This window comes from Lissotriton vulgaris, chromosome 5 (assembly GCF_964263255.1).
Source record: "Lissotriton vulgaris chromosome 5, aLisVul1.2, whole genome shotgun sequence".
Lineage (NCBI taxonomy): Eukaryota > Metazoa > Chordata > Amphibia > Caudata > Salamandridae > Lissotriton > Lissotriton vulgaris.
Genome location: NC_141693.1, coordinates 870,805,464 through 870,828,502, shown reverse-complemented (window position 1 = coordinate 870,828,502; position 23,039 = coordinate 870,805,464). Strand labels below are relative to the sequence as shown.

The following is a 23,039-nucleotide window of genomic DNA, read 5'->3' as shown; positions in this document are numbered from 1 at the left end:
TACGCCTATTTTATTGGCTATTTTGTTCGAGCCACCCCATTTGTCGGTAGATTGAATTTTACACCGTGGTTGGTTGTACTTGTGCTCCTCCCCCTTCCGTCGAGCTGGGCGTGCTGCAATATGATTGGCTGCGGAACGTTCTTTCCTCCTTTACCAGTTTCTCGAGACGAGCAGCTGCCAAAATGGTGAGCTTGTACCCGAATTAAATTGTTTACAATCTGTTGTCCATCTACTCAATCCTGACCCCAGGTTGCATTTGCGTGATTGATAGCGATTAATTAATGTTTTACACTCGCGTCGTAAGCAATATTAACGTGCGAACTATCTATTTTATGCCACAGAGTATGATAGTTTAGTGCTCAAGGCTCCCTAGGTTATTTGCTGAATTGATTCATAGTATAGCAAAAATCTTGCAATCCACCTCGTGGTCTGACCGCACAGTGAGTTTATAATGAAGGGGAGTTGGGTACTGGAGAAAAGCTTAACTTGTAGTGGTGTTGACTCATTTTAGCGGCTAAAATGTTGGCGTCCAAATGCTGGCCATGCTTGAGGTGCAACGGCTGGTAAGGTAGAATAAATGGCACCTAAGGTAAAAGAAGGATAGGTCGTCTTTAGTGTGATGGTAGCGGTTCTGTGAAATATTCAGAGGTATGTTGATTACGTGTTTAATTTGATTGTGTATGTGCGCTGATAAATTCCTCGGCGAGGGACACCTCCGATGCAGCCCTAACCAAAATAACCCCTTCAAGTGTGGGAGGCACGGAAGACCATGGGGGTCTCCTCGTTGAAAGTATAATATTAAGACCGTATGTTTTAAGCCTGTTTTGTGCTGGCCACATCGTTCAATTGCTTCACCGATCCAGTGTTTAGCTCAGTTTTGTTCCCTTTAAGTTGATAAAAACGAAGTTGTCGGCGAAATTTCGTGTTAGAGATGTTTTTAATAAAACGCGTACTTTACTATTGCGCAGAACTAGACTTCGTGCAATGGAGCTCTTTAAAGTATTACACAGCACCCCCCAATAAAGTTATTGTCCCTATGCACATATTTTAGAAGATACCATTGAGATTCAATATGGAAGCAATACTGAGACATTGTGGGTAGTCCTAGTTGGTGAAATTTAGTCAGCCACTATAATTAGGACCGGGGAAGACCAGATTATGCAGCAAATCGCTGTTCTTTTTTACACTTTTAGCACAGTCTGAGCAAAGATTATGCTGGAAAATGCTGCTGCCACCTGGGCGCACAGTTCAGTTGTCCTGAGTATAGTGTATGATATTAACTTCTTTTATAGAATGCCAGTAATCCAGGATTGTCTGACGGTCCGGCATAGAATGTCGTTGTATTGGAGCAAGGAATGTGAAGGCTTCTTTCTTATTCTGCCTTCTACATTGTAAATGTATAGGCATTTATATAGCGCACTACTTACCCGGAGGGTCCCAAGGCGCTTCGACCGCTGCAAAACCCTTCCTGGCTTCCCTGAGAGATGGTCCCTTAATGGGTATCTCCAGGGTGAGACCAGGCATCCCCGGCGGTCTGGTCGGGCCCTTAGTGAAGATGAGGCTAGCTAATGCCCAGAGTTGCCGAGTGTGATCGCTGATCAGAGTGGGCACCGAGGCGAGAGAATTGTCGAGTCCGCTGACCCTTGTCCAGAAACCTGCCGCGCCGGGAATCGAACCCTGGTCCTGGGCCGTCCTCTGCTCTCGGGTCTGCCGCCTCTAACCAGTGAGCCACACTACTTCACTGTTGAACTGCGTTTCCCACCTATAAGATGCATTTTTGGAATATTATTCGAGTAATGTATTAGTTAAATTACGATTAATACTTTGAAATATAGCAATAACGAAAGAACCTCTGCTAAGACGATGCATAATTGAGAAGTCGTTTTAGGTTTGTTAGATTGCATATTATTCGAGTAATGTATTAGTTAAATTACGATTAACGACTTTGAAATATAGCAATAACGAGAAAGAACCTCTGCTAAGACGATGCATAATTGAGAAGTCGTTTTAGGTTTGTTAGATTGCTTAATGCATGAAAGAATCATGGAATTGCCGCCTCCCTGTATAAGGGGGGTGGGGGGCAAATAAACATGAATCGAGCAGTCCAATAGTAATGCTTGGGTAGGAATTCATTGAAATGATCAATTTGTCCCGTAGTTTAAATAAAACCTCCAGGTCCATAATAAACCTACTCTACAGCCAAATAGGTTTTTTTTTTCTCTCTCATTGAAAACCAGCATTGGCATAGCAAATAGAGCTTGCCTTTGGGACCTTATAAGTGGTAGTTCCAAATTATAATGCCGTCATAGGAGCATGTTTGCTTCCGAAAGACAAGTCACAACATTCTTAAAACCTGAACTTAGGCAAACAAAGTAAACTGTGTTTATAAACTAAAAATACAGCGAGTATCGAAATAAAATTTCCTGTTCTTAACTGGTGTCGCTTTCTGTCCATGACTGTAGCTTTTAAATCAAGCTAGTTTGCATAAATCTGAATAAAGTCATCAGTTGACTGAAAATAAGAGGCAGCCTCGGGCTGGGATGGGATGGCGCGGGTTATAGAAGATAGACGCCAAAGTAGTTAATATAACGGGTGGAGCGGCACAGGCAAATTCCTGAAAAAGATTTACAGGTGTGTTTTCAAGCCGGTTTGCACTTAGTCAGTTTTGTTTATTATAATCTGAGACGAAACGTGAAGCACTTGTCCACATGAAGAGGGTGCTGTGCTGATACACGACCGGAGTGAAATAGTAACAAGCATTCACAATGCAATGGTCTCGGCATTATTAAAGGTAGAGCTATTGGCATTGTTCATGACATTTTTTTTATTCCTTTTTTTTTTTTTTTTTTAACATAAGTAAATGGTATTGTCATTTACAATGGCAATAGGTGAGCATTAAAGAGTAGTAGAGAGTATTCGCAGACATAGAGCTGCGGACACAGAGCCCCCCACGCACAGAGAGAGCCCCCCACGCACAGAGAGCCGTCTGTTAAGTACAATCCTTGCTTTGCAACAACATCAATATTTTGCTAATAAAGTCGCCACAGCCCTGGCCCACTACAGGGTCGGACTAACCCATGGGGCAATCATGCAGTGCCAGATGGGGTGGTCTGACAGGTCAGTGTGTAGGTCGGTTGTTTGACTGTTTGTAGGCCTTGTTCTGTGTTGGAGTTTGGCGATTTTTTTTTTTATATATATATATATTTTTTTTACTTTAGATTTGCCTGATATGATTGCAAACGTTGCCTGTAGCAAGCTCAAATGCTGACAGTCTACCATACGTTGTAAAATACCTACAGAGCGTGACTTCACAGGTTCAAACCTACGTGGGCCAATCTTTAGCTATCTGATTCTGTAACGTGGTCCACATTTACTTTGATGTCCGGGCCTATTTACTGTTCCAGTCCGACCCTGGCCGCTACACGTGAAGAGCACGGCTTGCTCCCACGTTACCTTACAAAGTAAAGTGTATTACTTTTAGACAGACCAGCCTATGGCCGCATTTTGTGTACTGCTCACTTTAGGGAGTACTGAAGTACATCTCTTATCCATGGAGTTACTCTCATCTGCGCTCTTGATCACCCCCAGCTCTCTGCGTATTAGAAATATGGTGTCATCGTTTCCACGTTCTTGTTTATAGCCGCTGGTCATGTTACGTGTGAAGGTAGCAGCATATAGTAAAAGATCTAGACTGCAGCTGCTAGAGGGCACCCTGAAGCAGGAACCGTGTCCATTGCCTTAAAAACTAGAATTATAAATGCTTAATGCAGACAGGTTCTCTGTTGAATATATGCATGTGGAATCCATCAACTCGTCATTGCTCCAATCCTCCACATGGTTTAATAGCTATACTTGTTACTATATGCAACTCTAGATCATTACATGCGGGAAGCGACAGCTAAAGATGTTCCTTAACTCATTAGAGCGCACTTTGGTGTGGCGCCGGTCAACCCAAGCAGTGTGTGCTTGTTGGTGCTAGTATAAGGACCAGTGAGCGGAGTCCACATTCCCATGTCTTGGAGGCAGCGTTGAATCCCCCCTTCCCCCCCAAGTTCGCACTCCTGGTGTCATGCTGCGGTCATCTTTAAGAGGACATGCAGTGACAGGCAGAGCAGCAACTAAATATTCAACTTTTTTCCGAAGCCTCGGCTGGGTCCCTGGACCACGGTTTCTTTCCCTCAAGCCATCATGCCCTGCTCACAGCTGTGCCACATAGTAGAGAACTGGAGGGGCCGTTCCTATTTAGGAGGGGACCTCGCAGGGATCCGTACACCCCAGAGGTAGCAGCACTCTGAAAGAACTGTGCTAGAACGGAATGTCCCTCGGAAAGCGGCAGGCACGCTCGTCTGTTATCTCCCAGCCTCAGGAGGCTGCTCCAGCTGCCTGTCTGGGTGGAATATACATAGTAGGGGTCAGGGTCGGATTGGGATCACAATTTGGCTCGGGCACGGACGAAAAAAGTGGCCCACATTCTTGCGGCGTGGCCCATATTTAAGGGGCGTGGTCCACATTCAAGGGGCGTGCCCTTTCATGAAACACCATTTGCACAGACAAGGAATGAAAGTGGGAGAATACTGTTCTTGCGTAGGACACAGGGCCAAGATGACAATGGCCTACATGCTGAGCAACTAAAAAAAACATTAAGGCTCCTTTCTGTCACAAAATTATTCGAGCCCTCCAGCGCAGGAGCACCTGAAAAGCAGCAACGCCCCTGCTATTACTAACCTACTTAGCCCTCCCCAGCCCTTCAGCTTAGGACACATGAACCAGGCGTGCAACACCCATTGGACTCACCGCGCTTCAGCCCCTCCCTTCGTGTGTGGCAGCCCGGGATGAGACAGATCCCGGGCACACACACAGCCACACCTGAACGTTTCACAGGTCTTTAAAAGACCATTTGAATGTTAATTAGGCCTTGCTGTTTCACCCATTGTTGGAGGCCCTGCAGCTCCACTCTGCCTACTGATTAAAGGTTCAGCCCCCCCGAAATATTTTCATAGCCCCCCCCCCCCCATGAAATTTGGCTCCAGTTGCGCCTCTGACATGAACAGAGGCAAGGCCCCTGCAATTAGTAAATTAATCAACCCTCCAGGCCTCAAGGCAATGTCCTGGTAGGGGAGCACAAAACACAGCTGCTGGGTCATCTAAGGTAGCCAGGGGGAGGCCGAGGTGAAGATGGTGCCTGAGTTCCAAACATCACCTGGCCCACACAGCGAGACCCATTCTTCCTCGCCCACTATGCCCTGAATGTGAAGGGCTGTGGGCGAGGTGTTAAGAGTAACACTGTTTCTGGGGTTCGGGGGGGCCGAGGTGAAGATGGCTCAAAGGCCTGAGCAATCACCCCTCCCAAGCCCAGCCTCAGCGTGATTGCTTGGCAGGGCAGGGAGTGAAGGAGAGGCCATAGCTGATAATCGCTGTACGGCGCACAGCTAGGCTGCTTTCATTTCTCTGTGCCCTCTGTGGGCCGGTTTTAATTTCTCACCTTTCCTAGGCCACTCTCTGTGGACTAGGAAAGGGGAGAAAAAAACGGCCCACAGAGACACCAGCCCACAAATAATTCAACAGAACCTTCCAATGCGATGTAATGCAAACATACGTTTTTCTTGCGTTAACATCTTTGGTCCAGAATGTGATGTGGTCCTTAGGTTAAACTCTTAACTACCTTTCGGGTAACAGGAACCCTTATAATCCCAGCTCCGTACTTTGATATTGTGGGGTCATGGGCAAATTCTCTATGCGCCTCATTTCTATTAGCTATCAAAATTCTGAAAAAAATTGAGTGTCTGGGTTAGATGTTTGTTGTCTGAACTAGATCACATACCAACACTGGGGGCAGCAAACATTTTTTTTTTTTAGCACTGCAAACCACTTTTCACTAGGTCGCAGGTGTTTTGGGGCACAAAGGAGAAAGGATAGTAACCAAAAGGAAATCAGACTAATCAATCAGCCAGCAAATGGATGTGTTAGTTTGGTCACCACTGGCGATTTTTGTATCGCTGCAGTCGATAAATATTGCACACACTTGGCTCAAACATTCAATGACATGACCTCTGAAGTATGAAAAGGCGAGTTAGGCGCGATGTAGACCTGTGACCTGCAGACTGAACACAAATCTCAGCAGCAAGTTCGGAACTCACTGAGGTGTACCCTAAAGGTTTACTCACTCTTAACAGTTAGACAACTCCATGCATATTCATCGCCAATAATTTAAATCTGCCTCTGAAAATCAATGATTATCCCAAATAAAAAGGGATCAGTGTGTGTGTGTGTGTGTGTGTGTGTGTGTGTGCGCGCGCAAGATGCAGAAAGAGAGCGAACTGGGGAGAAAGTGGGAGGCGGCGAGAGACCGTGGACAAGAGATTAGGGGTAAAAGATAGAGGCTTAAAGGCAGTTGCCAAGAGATTGAACGAGTTACAGAGGGACAGTACTTAAAAGTCACTGGAACACATTTCTGGCTTGCTGCCCTGAAACTTTATGTATGGCTTCAAAATCAGGGGCCTCTCAATGGAGGTTTTACAGGCGGACATGCGTGTTTGTAGGAAAAAAATCCAGCGCGGTGTGCGCGCACTGCAAAGAATGTCAGGTAGCAGCTGGCACCTGGCCACTCTGCGGCTTGCTCGCTCCTGAGCTCCCTAGGAGAGGAGAGAGAATTGACCAATTACCTGCTGTCTTTCTTAGAAAGACGCATGCAAAGGCCAATAGCATATAATGGGAGAAAAAAAGCACAAGCGTGTGTAGACAGTTTAAAGCCCTTACTAAAAGCCTCGCATTGCATGCACGCTGGCTCAGACGAGACCTAAAAAAGCACTCGCCTCGCTCAAGCTTTCTCGAAAAAGTGAGCCTGATTGACTGCCATAGCTTGGTTTTCTTCACCGTGATAGTCCATTCCAGAGATCAGCATATGTGCATAACCTTTGGTACTGTTCCAGTGGGAACAGTGTTGCCCAAACTTCCAAGGTAGTGCCATTGAGATGAGAACCAATGCATCCCCAGACAGATTCTAAAATAGTTTAGAGGAAGGGGGTGCATGTGATTAGGTACGATCACACAACTTGTCAGTAAAACTCCTTTTACAAGCATCTTTATGAAAAACATGGAGCATTTTGATAGCCAAATAGTTGTTGAGCCGCGTAGAAATGTGGTAAGTTTGTACATTATAGAATGTACATATTGTAGAACTAGAGTGTTCAGAGTATTGCTTATTCTGGTTTGATGTAAAAGAATGATGGTGGGACAGATGCAGTGTAGCAGCAGTTGTGCTGCTCATCAGTACGTGTTGGTATCACTAAACATTTAGCGAGTTAGAAAATATTTGACAAATTATAAACTGTTATAAAAGTAACTAACCATCTTCAAACTTAAAGCGTAGTTTAGTAAATTGAATCATTAATCAGATGCTTGTATATCAATAGTGATTTGTTTTGCCCACCTGCTTTATTTTGATGAAGACGTGTTTGTAGCTGTGCATGCCTTCGGCTTTTCACTAATCACCCTACCTGGTATGATTTATAGAAGTTCGGTGTGCTGTTGTCATTTTACGAAAACTCACTCTGATGCTTTTCCCTGTAGAACGACACTGTGACGGTCCGAACAAGGAAGTTCATGACCAACAGGCTTCTGCAACGGAAGCAGATGGTAATTACCTTTATTATTAATGTTTTTGCTTACATATTTTTTGACTTGCATATTGCTGTCAGCTCTTTTAGCTTCCTTATGTCTGGGGTAATACTTACTGAAGTAAACTAAGTGCCTGAGAATCCAAGCGGGAGCTCATCTAGCAGCAAATAATGCATATTTGGCCACGTTAATTCGAAGAAAAGTTAACGATAAATGGCTCCTCTGGCAAGTGTAATTTGCATCTGTTTCAAGTATTTAATTGGATACTGCTGCCGGGTATCTGCCATGTGGTGTGTACTGGCTTTCAGTTTGTGATTTTGATTACAGCTGAGCAGCGTACCTTGCTTTTTAGCAGTTTGTGCTACTCATTTCTACAAATGTTTGGTCATTATTGGAGTTCTGAAGCTGTATGTGCCCAAATCTGTACCTTTCAATGCTTACGTTGGTGCACAAAGAATGCGGGCTGTTACAAAAAATATATATTTATATAATAATAATTCAAAGTAAAAATGTGCCCTAAGCCAGCAGTTTTGTTTTCTGGGCTTCCTGAGTTTTTGAATATTTTTCTAATGATTTGCAGAATATTTACTTCTAAAATTGTGAAGGCATTTGTTTGGTGATTGCAAAGACTACATGTTCGGTGTATGATTTTTGTTCATTCTAAAAGCCTATCTTAAATTTGAACCACAGGTCATTGATGTTCTTCACCCTGGAAAGGCCACAGTCCCAAAGACTGAAATCCGGGATAAGCTAGCCAAAATGTATAAAACCACCCCAGATGTCATCTTTGTATTTGGCTTCAGAACTCACTTTGGTGGTGGCAAGACAACAGGCTTTGGTATGATTTACGACTCTCTCGACTATGCAAAGAAGAATGAGCCCAAGCACAGGCTTGCCCGTGTAAGTATCCGGACAGATTGCAATTTGGAGGCTAATTTTATATTACTAAGGATTCCTGGTTGGTCGACAGGCTGGCTCGTGTTCTTAGACTATCTATAAAGGAAACAACCATAGTTTAAGTAGCACCTCCAGTGACTGCTCACGGAATTTAACCTGTAGGGTACAGATTACTACTCTTCTTTTTAATCCTCTAAAGATGTGGCCCTTGATGCGCAGCTTAAAATGTTGCAGACCTTGTTCAGTCTTTTACATATATATCATAACCATCATAACTCCTGCCCTACTCGAATATACCTGTGCCTCTCTAAATATTAGTCATAACTCCTGCCCTACTCGAATATTCCTGTGATCGTGTGCCTCTCTAAATATTAGCCCTGCAAGCATGGTTTTATCTCTTTACCCGACTTGAAAAATACTACCAACTCATTTGATTCCTTAAAAGCACTTTGTCGTCTAACTCTTAAAACAATCTCCACGCTCTGTTTAGAGCATCAGGGTGTACAACAGCGATGGGCTGGAAGTCTTCCAGAGTGACCACCAGTGGCTGAGAATTCTGAAGGAGTTCCTTCAATTACTGTGTTGCAATTCTTAATTTTGTTGATTCATATTTGCACACTTCACAGATCGGAAATGTCAGCATAGACCTGCACTGGTCCATACCATTGTTTTCCTGACCATCTGTACTATAGATATATTTTGCCTCTGCTAAAATATAACAATAATCAGGATCGTATATTGATTTCTGGAACTCACAAATAAAAGAACCCAGCTTTTCTCTCCACCTTGTCCTCAAATGGGCGAAGTCCATTGTGCACAAACTCTTGCTTATTCATCACCACTTTGTCTCCAACACGGCCTGCTCTTTTGTCTCAAAATGTGTTGCAATTTTCCTACTTTGTCCCCACCTACCAAAACAAACTGTCCAGAGCGCTGACTGCATTCTATTGACCCAGTGTCTACACAGTCAGCTCCCTTGTCAGATTGTTGTAGAATCCAGATTTTGAAACCTTTTTTTATTGTCTCTAAATTATTTTGCTCAGCATAGCCACTGATCCCATAATGAACCTCCCCGCGTCTTTATTCTGGACTTTTTACACTGTATTTCTGTAACTGAACTCTCGTAGTCCCCTTCTTGGCCCATCCATAGTTAATGGCCTTCAAATGCTTCAATGGCTCTGATCGTATTATGGTGGGTGAGTTATTTCAAACAATTTTCACTTTTCTTAACCGTTGTGCCCCTCAATTGACAGAATTTTAGTGGCTGTACATCAAATTTTTTAAGAACCAACATCTGTATCCTTCCACATAAGTGTTCTACCCGAGTGATGGATGCCCTCCAACTAGTTGGTGTTAATTCCTATCCAGTTATATATATTCCTTTCCCTTCTTCACTTACCCCTAGCAAAATCTCTTTGCCTCTTCCCCGCCCTTTTATCTCGAATTCACATCCCACTATGCCTACAGCCTCTGGGTTTTTGCTAAAGGTTTGCACTTTGATATCTGCTTCCAACTGGATCTTTCACATTTCGCTGTTGCTTTTTAAAGTCGAATCTGGTTTGCTAAAGCATTCTTGGAGACGTTCAGAAAGCTTCCCTTGGATTCGTTGCTTACCGTTGGCTTTGTAGTTTGTTCACATTGTTTGGCTTTCTATGTGGTCTCTTTATTTGTGTTAGGCTGTCCGGGTGAGTTTGTCCCGCCCTAGAAGCAAAGCCTTTTCACACAAACTCCCCTTGTATTCTTCCACAAGTGTGCCTTTCTTTAAACATGCCTGTAAATCTTGTTCCTATCTTGTCACATTTTCTGTGCATTCAGACTCCAAAGTCAAATGTCACTGTCTTTCTAGGGAACTTGGTGTTTACTGTTTTAGGCTACAGATTGAGGATTTGTGACAATCTTGCTGGATACTGGGGTAGGAAATAGTTTGATTTAAAAAGAAATTGTTTTCCCCCTAGCGAACATTTAAATGTATTCTGCAAGTATTTAAAAATATATCAATTATTAACGCACAAATGTAATGTTTTTGTTAATTCTGAAGTGTATTGGAGACCTATTTTAATATGATCAAATCAATACACATGGTAATGCCATTCACACACATTATCGTGTGCGCTGCATAGTTTTATTGATAACGGTCATTTGAATTGAAAATGTGTTGTCTAATGGCAGTGTGCTGCCATGCATGCTTTGCGGTACTCGGCACAGCTCCACCTTTGTTCCACCCTAGACTAGGTCACTCCAGTCTACTCCGCACAGCTCAACACTGGACTCTATGCCAATGCACTTTACTAAGCAACACTCCTTTTAACCATACTAAACCGCAACCACTCTGGTGTATTACATGGCTAACACACATCCGCAAAGTCAATAGCTCTTGCGTTGGCGAGATTTTCAGCAGCATTTTGTAAAAGGGCTCGGCGTGAATCCAAAGCCTCACCTGTTAGTATTTGCAGTAGTGGAATGTATAAACTATTTCTGCAGTTTGGTAATCTGCTGTTGGCAGCAAGATTATGAAGGTTTAGTTGGGGCATGTCTCAATATTCAGATGGTCTGTAAATATTTTCGGTTTATTAGGAATTAATAATGTAAATATTAGCATGATTATTTTGAACATTTGTAATGCACAGACTGCTACCTCATATACGTTGGTTGATAACTAGTGTCACTTTTGATTTGAATGTGGGATTTACGTACATTATTGTTTACATCTGCATTCTGTTCCTGTAATTTACTTAAACTGGTACCTTGCAGTATTCTGCACATTCTCGCAACTTGCACTTATCTCCACTTCTCTATCCTGATAGGCACCTACTGCTACCTCATATATCATATACTTCTTCTTTATTCTGCATTATTCTGCACAGTTCTGCAAACTGCATCCATTCTCACTCTTCTCTCCTGTAATGCACCGACTGCTACCTCCTATATCTCTTGCTGCTCACTAGTGTCACCTCTACATGTTATTTTTTAAACAATTGTAATGCACAGATTGCTACCTCATATAACTTGGTTGCTAACTAAGGTCAATGTTGACTCTTGATTTTTGATTTATGTAAATTGGTGTTTGCATTTGTATCCTGCTCCTACACTCTATCAGTATTATACTTTCACCCGTATTCTGCACTATCCTGCTCACTTCCTCAACCTACACCCACTCCTACTTTTCTACGTATCACGTATCTACGTATATTTTTGTTTCCTGCCCTTATATCAGTATTGTACCTACACTTACACCTTGTACTTTGTAATTTACCGTATGTACTTGCTCTACTGCACACGCTTATATCCTGGCTATGCTGGTTCATCACTTGTGCCACCTTGGTAATTTATAACTTATTACTGTGTAACCTACTGTATGCACCTGTTTTTCTGCACACTTGTTTTTCTGCACATTTGTACCACTATAGTGCATTAGTGCACTCTCCCATTGTAGCCTACCCTTATATACTATCAGTATTATGCCTACTCTTACACCTTGTACCTTACAATTTACCGTATGTATTTGCCCTACTGCTCACTCTTATATCCTGGGTATGCTGGTTGATTACTAGTGCCACTTTGGTAATTTATAACTTATTACTGTGTAACCTACTGTATGCACCTGTTTTTCTGCACACTTGTTTTTCTGCACATTGGTACCAGTATAGTGCACTAGTGCATCCTCCCATACCCACCTAATCCTTCAACGCAACATGGACCCCATCGGCAAACACACATACAAAATCAACTACCCACCATCACTCACCAAAAAAGCCGCCAACGCTTTAAACACAACTTCCTTAGGTCACACCCGGAAACGCCCTTTGCTGACACCTACTTCTCACCGGTCAATGGATCCCTGAACACCGATATCATCTTCCACACCACACGCAGAGCTCAATGGAGAAAAGCGTTCCTCACCCTACTCACCCTACTCACCGTCTCCTCCACCAGAAAATCCGCTCACAGCCTAACTCTCTCCATCACACCATCCCAAGTCTTTCCAGGCAGAGCCACCATCCCTATTTACAATAACGGGATTGTCCTATCACAATCCACAGACAGGAACCTGGAACTGCTAGACAACATGTTCCCCACTTTCAAAGAACGCCTCTCCAATTCACGGACACTCATATCTCCCCCAGTCCCACCAACCATGACCTCACAGCTACATACTCTTCAATCAGGGACACACCTACCACCCCTGACCTCCCATCCCCTACCCACAACCCCACTATCCCAATTCAGCACTCAATCACAGACACAGATCGCTCCCCCTCATACACCGCTCTTTCCCCCGCCCCTTCTACCAACTCGCAGACCTCCACACATACCTTCAACACTCCTATCACACCTACAGCGGGCATTAACACCCCGCTCGCCGCTGACAGCACAGCTCCCACCCATAACACACCTAACTTAGTCCAGCACCAGAATAACACGCACTCAGACAATTCCCTCCCTTTATCCCCCCCCATTCTCAGTCCTCATTACCCTCTAACCAACTTCGCAGAACATACCCCCTCTTAATTTAACTCCCCCTCCCCTCAACAGGACCATCTCCAATCCCACTTCCCCTCCTACTCTCAGCCCCCATTACCCTCCCTACACCCCCACCACGGCTACCAGTCTCCCAGCCTACACCTTGACCCCCCGCCTACCACCAATGCCCTCACCCATAACACCAACTTCCTCCCTACCTCATCCACACCCCTCCCGCCCAAAACCTCTCGCCTCCCTAACCCCATCCCGCACCCCAACACAACGCAGACCTGCTCGAATGCCAGCCCTCCCTCCCACCTGCACACGAATTCCCTGGTGAGCCATTCACCCCTGACTGCCACCCCCACCACCTACCCTACGATGGAATACATCACGGCCACCCTCACTCAGATCAAAGAAGACATACACTCCATCAAAGAACTACTCTCCACACACCCCATACACCCCCCACCCACCTCCACCCCCCTCCCAACTTGTCCCCTACTCCGCCGGCGGACTCCCCCTCTCATCACGCCCCATACCAGGCGTCAATCCCTGCTCATAGGCGCAGCAACTGCCCTCGTCCCCCGCATCGCCCCTGCAACCCCTCCCACATCTACACCTCCCCGCCCAACTTGTCCCCCACCCCTCCGACTAACTCTTGCACTCAGCTACCCCCCAATCTGACCTCAATCCCAGCTCTTAATCGCAACAACCGCCCTCGCCGCACCCACAACTCTTCTTCTGACCTCGACACACTCACCCTTCTCCGCTCCTATGACCCAGCCCCCCAAATTCACACAACCACCCCACACCGCAACATTCCCACGATACACCCAAATCCCCTTAGACCACCCACACTAAACAGCAGATTCTCCATCCCCAATAACCTTAGAAAAGTCCCTCTCTCGCTAGAACCATCTAACACCCTCTACACACCCCGTCTCAAATGCACTCTTCTCAACTGCAGATCGGCCGCAAAACATTCCGCAGCCATTGCTGACCTCCTCTTATCGCGGGACCTTGACCTAATCATCCTGACTGAAACGTGGCTAACTGAATCTTCGACACCCATAATGGACATTCTGGTTCCTCCCAACGACCACATTATCAGGCTCGACAGAACAGGCCAAATAGGTGGTGGAATCGCATGCATCTACAGGAACAACCTCTGTTCAGAAAGTCAATTCCACATCCCTACCATCCCCAACATCCTGGGAATACATCTGCCTTGACATTATTAGTGAGGGCAAACCGATATGCTCTCTTCACAGCATTTACCACCCACCCAGGGACAACCTCACCTTTTCCCAACAAATCATGGATATGATCTCAACCAATTCCGGACGGCAGCTCACCCAAATATACCTTGGTGACCTCAACCTTCACTGGAATGACCGCAACGACGCGGTGGTAAATAGTCTTAAAAATGTCCTCGATGCCCTTAACCTCACCCAAATATGCAAGAGCCCGACCCACGAGAAAGGTTCTACCCTCGACCTGATCATCTCCAAAGAGGACGCTATCCAACTCTAATCCATCCAACCCTGTGACTGGTCAGATCATCATATTATCACATTCTTTATCAATGAAAGTCAGTCAACCCGGCTCAACTCTCCAAGCCCAAAGTCTGGAAAAGAGACTCGAAAAAGCGCAACCCAGGCTCTTTGCCCCCTAACAGTTGCAATCTCCTACTCCCACCTACAGGTGCCACGGACGTCCAAACTCTGACTGACCACTATCTCAACGCTATGACCTCTATAATTAATGAGGCTGCACCTATGCAGCTAAAAAGTCTCTACTAAAATCTCAACCATGGTACGACGGGAGTCTCAACGAGGATAGAAGAGACATGCGAATGGCAGAACGGACCTGGAGATCAGCTCCCTCCGCAATGCACCTAAAAGATCTGAAGAAAAAAAAAAACGCCTACTTCAGGAAAATAAAACGCTCAAAATCGGACTTCTTCAGCCTCCAACTCGACCAAGCAAAAAACCGCCCGAGAAAACTGTTTGAGCTAATCAAGTCACAATCCAAGGAGCAACCACAACCACTCAACACTGGGCGTGAGGCACCCTCCTGTGAAGACTTCGCTGCTTTCTTTATCCAAAAAACTGACAAAATAAAAAGCGATCTCCTCATTGACGCAAGCCTCTACTCCAAACCCCAATGCCTAGCACCCACTGAACCAAAAAACAATGCTACATGGTCAACCTTTGGCACATACTCGGAAGAAGAAATTGGCAAACTACTCAGCACCCTGAAACCATCCAATCACCTCACGGACCCCCTCCCTGCCTTCGCAGTAAAAGACTGTACCCCTTTGCTTCTCCCTCTCTGGACTAAAATCATCAACAGCTCTCTCCAACAAGGAAGCATACCTGACTCCCTCAAAGTTGGTCAGGTCACACCTCTACTAAAGAAACCTACAGCCGACCCCTCTGATCTCAACAATTACCGTCCCATCACCAATATCCCCACTCTCGCCAAACTGCTGGAAAAATGCGCACAACTACAATTGACTAAACACATTGAGCAATTCGATCTCCTCAACCCTCACCAGTCAGGCTTCCGAGCAGGACACAGAACAGAAACTGCTATGACTCACATAATTGACGACGCACTTCAAATGCTAGACCAAAACGACACCTGCCTCCTCATCCTTCTTGATCTCTCCTCAGCATTCGACACCGTTAAACATGAGAATCTACTAGAACTACTAAACACAAGAATGGGCTTATCTGGAACTGTCCTCAAGTGGTTCACTTCCTTTCTTCACAACAGGTCGCAGAAATTCAAGAGCAACAACCTGATGTCCTCGCCAATACCTGTAACGCTAGGCGTCCCCCAAGGATCCTCTCTATCCCCAACTTTGTTCAACCTAGTCATGGAACCTCTCGCCACCTTGCTAAAAGCATCCAATGTACACTTTCACAAGTACGCCGATGACACCCAACTTTACCTCAAATTACAATCACCCAATGACATCCTGAACTCAACGATCAGATGCACCCAATCCTGGCTTGCCGACAATCACCTCAAACTCAATGCCCTGAAAACAGAGTTCCTTCTGATCTCACCTCCAGCGAAGATATCCACCACTCAACATTGGCTTAAACTCCAAACCGCACTCAATGTCCAACCCACCATCGTGGACTCAGCAAAATCTTTAGGCATAACACTCGACACCAATCTCAACATGCAGCAACATATCAGCAAGGCAACAAAGGGAGCGAACTTCCAGATCAATACTCTGAGGAAACTTAAACCCTACCTCCCAGCCAAAGACTTCCAAACTGCAGTACAAGCACTAGTCATCCCTCAAATTGAATACGGCAGCACCGCCCTCTGCGGACTCCCCCTAACTACAACCGCACCACTAAAAGCTTCTCTAAACGCTGCAACGAGACTCATCACTGGGTCAAAAAAGCACTCCCACATTACCCCTGACTTGAAATCCCTGAATTGGCTGCCTTTTGAAGCCAGAATACATCTGAAAATCGCCTGCATGACACACAAGGCGGTACACCTAAACTCACCCGGCTACCTTGCTCAGAAATTGACAATCTCTGGGGAAATTAGAAACACGAGAGGCGCAAACAATCTTCTGCTGAAACCTCGAAGATTCCAGAAGGAAAAAACATACAAGCGCTCCTTCTCAGGAATGGCGCCTAGGATTTGGAACTCACTCCCTCCCGAAACCAGGCTTATCTCCTCCACTACACTCTTTAAAAAAGAAGTAAAAGCTATCCTCATGGCTAAATACACTTGAACTACTATCTCGAACCCTATTAACACCCTGCACCCTAACGTACTACATGTTTGACCCCTTTACTTATTTGTTTGAGTTGTCTTATTACTCACATGATTGGCTTTGCAGTCACTCATTTGTACTATTTGTATTGTGTGATCTACTGATTTACTTGTCTGACTATGTTCCCTTCTATGTAAAGCGCTCTGATATCTGCGAAGATCTTGTTCGCGCTATATAAAACTTTTAAAATTAAATAAATAAATCCATGTATTTTTCTGGCCCTTTACAGCATGGACTGTATGAAAAGAAAAAGACATCCAGGAAACAGCGCAAAGAACGTAAAAACAGAATGAAGAAGGTCCGGGGCACAGCAAAGGCAAATGTTGGTGCTGGCAAAAAGGTAAGATCAAAGCACGAAGACCCTCACCGAGCAGGTTTGCAGACGAACCACATAAATCTATTCTCAAAATAACCATAGTTCTCTCTTCTATTTTAATTTTCCTCTGGATTGTAGAAGGTAATATTTTGACGTACTTTTGTAGTTTTTCTTAGTTTGTGTTCCGTTTGCAGTGCCTAGCGATTTTAGGAAACTTTTACCCAATATGCTGGTGTAGCTGCTTAAAAGAATGGAGCATTCATATGGTTGGGTTGTATCGGCATGCCTTATCCAACTATCGATCCAATAATTTTTGAAAATGTGTCAAAATTACAGCGAGTATTGAAAATCACATTTAACTTTACAGGTTGTATCTCATACATTCATGTTTTAATTCTCGTTGACTAGCAGTGATTTCTGTATTTAATTCTAGTCTTTGTGTGTAAGTAGGCTATAAAAAAGACTGCCTGTACTTTTGAATTACATCAGTGTGCCTAGTTCAAATCACGACACTAATCGGGAGTGACTTGAAAGTGACTATGTGGTTCTTAAATAACATGGCGTATTCTGTATTAGAATTGCGGTAGAAATCAAGCTGACCCTTTCCTTAAGTGAAATAGAAAGGCTCTAAACATTTCCTTTTGGGCGCAGACTCAAGTCTTGCTTTCAGTATATTGTGACTTGCAGCAAAATGTATTTGGCATGTTTGCAGTTTAATCGATCCTCATGAGTGCGGGGGGGGGGGTGCATTTCCCCCCTCCATAGCATGCAAGTATCACTGAAGGACACACAGGCACTTGTGGAGCCCTTTCTTTACTAGATCACATTAGTTTCCATAACTCCCTAGCGCACTGGCGGTGGGGTGATGGTTGTCCCTCATTTACATGAAGGAATAGGTCCCACGCAAAGGAGGTAACACTTTGCCACTGTACTCTCACCATATTGCTGAACCGGAATTTTAAGCAAAGAGGCTATCCGAAGCCAAAATAACTCCCAAATAAATTTGGTGCACAATTGCACCACCGCAGGGACACCCAGACATCCCCTTGTGTAAGAGTCAGATCAGTCTGTACCGGCTTGCATAGGGATCTCAGCCCTCCTTTCAGATGCACGCACATTGCTGTCTGCGTACTGTAAGGTGAATGGATAGCTTCGAACTTCCAGCCACCCTTTCACTAATGTCCCTGTGAGATATTATTGTCCCATTCATTAAGTAGCAAGTAGATGATTGGTATGACTTTAGAAGACCCAGGCCTGTTTGGTGGTTACTTTTAAAGTGAAGGACTATCCAGTAGGTTGTCGCGGCTGTGATGCCATACAGATGGCAATAGTGAACTCAACAAATCATTTAAGCTAACAATCTATTTTGAACACTGATTTGGTGATGTGCTTGAAATTATAGTTCTTTTTAGGATTCCTCTGATAGTTGCAAAGGTTTGGACCTTTCTTTGGGCTTTCTTTCCGGATGAACATTAACTTTTTTTTCCCCTTCGCCTTCTTCTTTTCCTGCTTTCTTGGAATTGTTCACCAGAAATAAGGTGGCTAACAGGTACTGAGCAAATGCATGAGTTTCTGTTGTGTGGGTTCAGCATCACAAGCACAGTGGTCACTGCTTTTGTAATATTTGGATGATACCTGGCATGCACGGCTCGTTTTTTTCAGTTTAGTCCGTAACTTCTGCATGTACTAGCACGATGATTTCTAGAAGTAGAGTGTTAAGAAAGACAGGCAGCTCGACAAAGGTGTGGAGGACCTAAGCAGTTACTCGCCGTGCCGTGGTTACACTATGTAAAAGACTTACTAATCCCACAGTGGAGTGGAGATGTGCCCGCAATAGCAGGCTGAATGAGACATCTTGTAATACATTATTCTTAGTTACTCATACCTCTGGAGAGCTTTACAGTCCGTTTTTAATTTGTTTAAAATGCACGGAGTGTGTGCAAAACCATGGAATTTATCTTCTTCCAAAGTTTTGTTACATTCTATTTTTTGCAATTGCGCTCCTAGTGAAATGTGGTTAGCTGATTTGTTGCATAACATTTAAACCAGGTGTGCACTGCACATAAAGTTCCAGGTGATACTTGATTGTTTCTCCGAGAAAATATTGCTTGGCAAAACATTTTCATTTTGTAACAGTGTTGCATAAGAAATTCCAGGAATTTTGTTGCTGTAATTAAAAGTTTGCATGTTGACCTGGTTGCTTACGACCATGCTAAGGCAGCGTAACGTTGAATATGTTAGTCCCTTGAAAGTTGATTGAATGAGTGCCTTACCAATGTCTTTTTGGCTGCCTGCTGCATAATAACCACATGAGTGCTTATAAGTTGGTTCAAGGTTCTCAAAGTAGGTTGGGATGCCAGGTTTATGTCGTCCAACATTTCCTGGTGGTCAGATCAACACAGAACTTTTTCTTCTAGTAGGTGGGACTTGCTCCTGTACACTTGGGCCGGAGTTCCAGCTGAAATTGCTTCACCTGAAAGAAAATTTGTCAAATGGACCATTATCTAATTAAATTCTACTCGCACCACAAAGCCCCTCGAGTTTGTGGAAAGAACTGCTCTGGACTGTATGAGATTGGTGTTTCTACACAAGTTCTCATTAGTCGTGTCCATTTTCATAGGGGTTTTTAATGGTTGTAGAAGTTTTAAACTAGGACATTTAACAGGCCTGCACAGTTTTACAGCAAATAGTGAACTACATCAGATTCATTTCAGGTGCTTCATCAAAACTATCCACTAAAACTATTTGCTTACCTCTTCAGAAATACTTTTTTTCCCCCTTGACCTCATCCTGCCATATTTCTTGTTGGCACAGCTCTTCTCCACTATGGGAGAGTGTAAGCCTGTCCACGCAAAGATAATGCTGTTTCCATGTGACTCTCCCTCATACACATAGACAAGAGGAGAAAGCAGGTACCTCCATCATATATGGTTTAATCATTGGACCCTCTTGTTTGTTGCCGGTTTACGCAGAGCGCCCAGACCCACTCGAAACTTTTTGGGTCACTAGCAATATCGACCTGACTTGTGTGCTTGATGCTAATAAGGCATAAGTGTGAGATTTACTGATTTCCAAAGCCTACATATCTCCTGTCTCGCTAACAAGATCACATAAGACCAATGTTATGGGAGAGCTTCCCTTCAAGCCTGCTTCTGGTTATAGCCCAAAAAATATATGTTGAGGTCTTACCTCTGATGTCAAGTGAGGCAGGTTTCACCACTACACATAAAGTAGAAAAAGATACATTCCATATTTGCTTTAAATTTTCCTCCAAATTTCCCTCTTCCCACGTGTTGGTTAAATCTGTCAAGCTCTTATCTTCTGCCTCCAAAAAGCCCCAATACCAGATTGAAACTTCCTTCTTGAGGGAACCAACTTTCATCACCTGTTCAAACCATAGTTCATCCTCTTCAGTCCACTCTTGGGAAGCTCACCGTGATCGTAGCTGATAGTACTTGAATCTTGTTAGCTGACCCATGGTGCAATTCTTTAACGCCTCCCACTCCACCAAGCCCCACCCTGCTCTTAGATCCGCCCAATAACTTAAACCTTCTGATTTTAAGAGTTGACTGAGCTGGTCTATCCAGAAATCTGGGATACCAGAGGAATCCCAAATTAGTGCGGACAACGTATAATAAGGTATACCAAACCTCCTTCGGACACATAGCCATGTTCTTAATGCAGTTTTTAAAACATTAGCTTGACCTTTTTTTAAATTCTTCGGGTCACCATAATCGAACAAAAAGTGACTGTCCCAAATCTCTTAGCATTGCCCCATATAATCTTTCCACTGATAAAATATCTTCTCTATTTGGAAACATCCGAAAATTTTTAAAGTGGAAAGCAAAACAATAGATAAACAGATCCGGGAGAGTTAGTCTCCCCGCCCCAAGCTTTCGCCTCCATTTTTTCCAGGCTATCCAAGGTCCCTTCCCAAATAAAACTCCTATTTTTCCCTGCAGCTTGGCTATATCCTCTCAGAAAAGTAAGCGGTATAGAGTTGAAGAGAAGTGATTTGTGGAAGAATAACCATCATACGGTTAACACTGCCATGGATGTTTAATGGTAAATTGGCCCATCTTACCAGGAGTCTCACTACCTCTTGGCACATTTTTTTTCCAGTTGACCCGTGGAATATCATCCAACCTCTGAGTTAAAATGCTTATAAATCTCATTTGGGGTTTCGCCGCCCCTGACTAATCTTTCCCTGATTCCAATCCATGACTTAGGTTTTGTCCACAATAACTGTATATCCCGACATGTTGCCAAAGCTCTCAGGGCTCGCCATCAGACTAGGTATTGCTGTCTGGATTTGCTGTATATACCAACATATCATCTGCATACAGAGCTAGTTAATGCTCCAACCTTAAGGACTTGTGATCTGTTTACTATTCACATCATTACTCTAAGCTCAATGAGTGAACACATGCAGCTCACTTACATTTTACAGAGTGGCCAATCCATTGACCTCTACATGGCATGGAAACCAGCTAGGATTAAGTTTGACAGTGGTTTGAACTAGTTCTCTCTTCCTGAGTCTTTAAGGGCTAATGCTTGACGTTTTAATGGGTTTGGTGGTATTTACCAATCTTTTCCATATACAGCCCGTTCTGCCTTGACACTTGACTTACTGCAACAGCACAGGGTTGTGGACAGGAAATGCAATTTGGAGCTAGAATCTAACAGCACTATAGACAAGTCAATGATGTATTTCATTGGCCGATTACCCAGGTATATGATGAAGTATTGAGTTACTGACACTTTTTTGTATTTGATACTTTTGACATCTAATAATTTTGCTTGCAAGGAGTTTGTTTTGCATTTACACTCTGGGCTGTGAACAAATTGATGGTAGTATTTTGAGGGGGTAATCCTGTTTGCGGTAACTTACTGTTAAAATTGAATTTCCAGTATGCTTTATGCTGCCATGTATGTTTTTAAATGAACATGCCTACTTGATTGAGTGGGTAAAATCAAGATTCCTAATAGGCATAATTCACGTAGGTAATGAGTTGTACATTAAGGCATCTTTAGACTTGGTGCACATAAAATATACATGAATGTCAAAGTTATAGCTCAAATGAGTTTAATGCTTTTTTCACAAGTTAAAGTTGAACTAATTTCTTCCCTTTCTTTATTTCCTTTCCTCCCCCCTCTGGCCTCGGTGCATTCTTTGTGTTATTTCAGTGAGGTGAAGAATGTTAACAGGTATGTATCATTGTTATGTAAAACCGATATTGAATTAGAGATATTTTGTCATGCACTTTATCATAAATGGAATGCTATGAAAAATTATTCTCAAGCTTAAATTGTGGCTATTTTCTACTATGGGCAGGTTTGAGTTTGCTCGAATGGCAAAATGGGGTTTTAATTCAAATTGAGTAATGAATTATGGGATTGGCAACATAACTAGTCTGCATTTAAAAATCTCGGTTACTCAGTCTAATTTATAATCCGATTTTGTGGGACATTCATTATTTTGGAGGCTAAGTCTTAACTCAGATTGCAGTGCAAAAAAGGTTAAAGCTCATTCGAAGAATTTCGAACCGGTTTAAATCTTTCCAAAATGTGATCTCTATTGGTACTGCTTATCTTGGTCATTTTATGCAGAATCCAAACTTATGTTTTCTTTCCTACTCTTTTGCAGAAGAATTGAACCTCCTGGTTGCCATGTCCGTGAAGACAGTGCTCAACGTTCTCTAATAAAATGTATAAAAATTGAATGCCCGTTGTAATTCGCTTATTATCCGTTTCAAGCTTGATTGGAATCACTAACTGTTGGATCGTTTTTTTAAATGTTTTAGTTGCGTTTACTCTTCACCTCTGTGGCGAACCACATTGCTAACTTTAAAATAGTGCGGGAAGTGGATGGTTGCATTGCATTTCCTAGCTTTCCCAAAGCAGTGCTTCCGTTGCTCTGCATGCAAGCTGAAC

General features: G+C 43.6%; 1 protein-coding gene across 1 annotated transcript; it reads left to right on the top strand.

Annotated features, from left to right (window-relative positions):
* The first annotated feature begins 57 nt into the window (after positions 1–57).
* Positions 58–22,828, top strand: RPS24 (ribosomal protein S24). The gene is made up of 7 exons (XM_086922447.1): positions 58–185; positions 7,570–7,635; positions 8,308–8,517; positions 17,019–17,129; positions 18,637–18,654; positions 22,293–22,313; positions 22,753–22,828. Exons 1-5 carry the CDS (start codon positions 183–185, stop codon positions 18,640–18,642), a joined length of 396 nt encoding a protein of 131 aa, XP_086778573.1. The 5' UTR covers positions 58–182; the 3' UTR covers positions 18,643–18,654; positions 22,293–22,313; positions 22,753–22,828.
* Positions 22,829–23,039: the final 211 nt, after the last annotated feature.